Source organism: Arachis duranensis, chromosome 7, assembly GCF_000817695.3.
Source record: "Arachis duranensis cultivar V14167 chromosome 7, aradu.V14167.gnm2.J7QH, whole genome shotgun sequence".
In the NCBI taxonomy this organism is placed as follows: Eukaryota; Viridiplantae; Streptophyta; class Magnoliopsida; order Fabales; family Fabaceae; genus Arachis; species Arachis duranensis.
Window position 1 is genome coordinate 30,513,154 of NC_029778.3, and position 2,432 is coordinate 30,515,585.

General features: G+C 30.4%; 1 protein-coding gene across 1 annotated transcript in view; it reads right to left on the reverse strand.

The window, feature by feature from the left end:
- LOC107458763 (NAC domain-containing protein 54-like) overlaps positions 1-2,432 on the reverse strand; it is a 3,954-nt gene continuing 1,522 nt past the window's right edge. The window contains exons 3-4 of the mRNA XM_016076963.2: positions 1,957-2,328; positions 1-247 (exon numbers count right to left, since the gene is read on the reverse strand). Of these exons, the coding sequence (XP_015932449.1) occupies positions 8-247; positions 1,957-2,328 (612 nt within the window). The 3' untranslated portion in view covers positions 1-7. The remainder of the gene's footprint in view (positions 248-1,956; positions 2,329-2,432) is intronic.

Here is a 2,432-nt window from a genome sequence, read left to right on the forward strand (position 1 = left end):
AATATAATCATTCTAGCATGGGCAAAGCCACAGAGTTGTCTTGAGAGGAACACAATGAGATGATTTCTTCTAGTGTTCCATTCATACAATCCCTACCGTATCTATCATAGAACATGCAGTCTTCAGTCACCTCTGGCTTCAATGACTTTGTCTCAGCAAAATCTATTTGTGGAAAATCTTCCATCACCAAAGGCGTTTGTGGGAATTGATAATTATGCATGCTTCCATACATGGACATCTCTATGTCCTGCATCATATAGATGAATTTATATATTAGCCTGTTAATTGATGCAAAATAATTACTATCTACACATGAATAATTATAACTTATAGCAATAATGACAAATATATAATTGTCACAGAAACATTATTTATTATTATATTATTGTCACTAAAAATAATTGTTTTTGTCGCGGATATATTATTTTCACCAAAACAAAAGTGATACATAAATTTTTATTAAAGATGTTATGTGTATATATTATGTGTAAAATATTTAATGACTCACATTCTATTTACCAAGCCTTATCTAATGATGAATGAAATATAAATTGATACAATATCTTTTATGATATATGTACATGTAACACAATTGAATTGTTGCTGTCACATTTTATGAGTTTTGAAGGTGTACCTTTCTATATATGTGGCTCATGATTAATTGGAAGATAGAACTAAAAGACCACTTGGGAGTAGTGCAAGTGGCAACAGAATAGTGGGGTTAGAGTAGAATGTCTTAGGTATTAAAGTGAAAGAAGACAAGTTGTTTTGTTAGGGTTTAAGGCAAGGAATTGAATAGAGGCAAATTGAATTTGGTTGAAAGTCCCCAATCAAATGCATATATTTTGCTGCAAAGCTAGTTGAATGGTAATGGAGGGGGGAACTGATGAGAAGTCTCTTGTCAAAACAACCATCTTTTTCTGAAATAGGAAAATTATGATCCTGACATTACTTATATATAAAAAAGAATATGATTAAAGATAAAGATGAGAGAGAGAGAGAGAGAGAGAGATAATGTGAGGTGTGCTTTAGTTTTAGAATGCATCAAAGCCATGAGGAAAATGGGGAAGAAAGATATCACTACTTTGGAGAACGTTTTGATTAGGTCAGTCAAAAGAAGTTATTGGGGATAGTAACCAAGAGAGAGAGAGAGAGAGAGAGTCCAACTGAATTTTAGAACTGAGCTTTATGAAAAGATAGGAACTTCATCATACTTGCAACTTTTGTCACTTTAAGATCAAAAGAGAACTCATCATCAAAGATTTATATGCTATGTGTGGGCCACAAACATAAATCAATAGTGAATTGTTTAATCATGTGAGGAATTAAAAAATGTATATATTCATACATAATGTAAAACAAAAAATAAAATAAAACAATAGGCTGGTAAATTAATTTTCATAAATTTATATATTTATGCATTGTTATTTGAGGGGTGATATTGTAATAATGAAGCCTTAAATTGATAAAGCAGCATTATAAAAAGAAGAATATCGCTGGAAATGCAGGTTTGGCAAAGGAAGTAATCATGAACATAAATGCCGTAGACATGGGGAAAAAGCAAAAGTGAAAATACTACTTAACAGATCAATACAATAACAAAATAATATTATAATGATGATCATGCTATGGCCCAACTTGCTTTTGATATGTCTCCCTTCTAAATCTTCATTTTCATGCCACGTCTACATGACTAGCAGTAATACTAAGATGCAAATTCAAACAATCATGAACATTATCAAACTGAATCTCTCAAAATTTTTTTGCTTTAGTTTATTTTTAAAAATAACATTTTAGTTATTAAGACTATATATTTTGCAGGATCTAAAATCATTTACTAGAAATATACCTTTAAAGACTACATTGACATTTTTAAATTTATAGAGCATGTTTGCAATTTTAGAAATTAAATTGACAATTTAATCAGATTTAAGTCAAAATTAATTGAGAATTTACCTGAAAAACGTTTGAGGGGTATGCTATTCCCATTGAGTAAGAATTAGCGGCACTATTTGCTTCATCACAAGCAAATTGGGCATGAAAATCATCTGCTATACCGGTTTCTGTGGGTGTACATGTTCCTTGAGTGAGATCAGAAGATGAAGCATCACAATTAGGGAGTTTATTATTATTATTATTAGGATATTGTTCATTACTATTTAGAGTTATATTATTGTTATTATTATCATTCATGGCTTCCATTTCTCTTGAAATCTCAATGCCACTTGAGTGATCTTCCTCTAGTAATGCTTGATGTTCTTTCTCTTCTTTAGATTTGTCTTGAACTTGAATTGTCTTTTTGAAAATCCGACACAATGAAAAGGAATCCTGTGATTTATGTGATGCACGATTTGTTAAACATTGTATTATTACTAGTATATAAATATAAGTACATATACGATGTTAATTGTTAAAGACAATGAATATTGCAA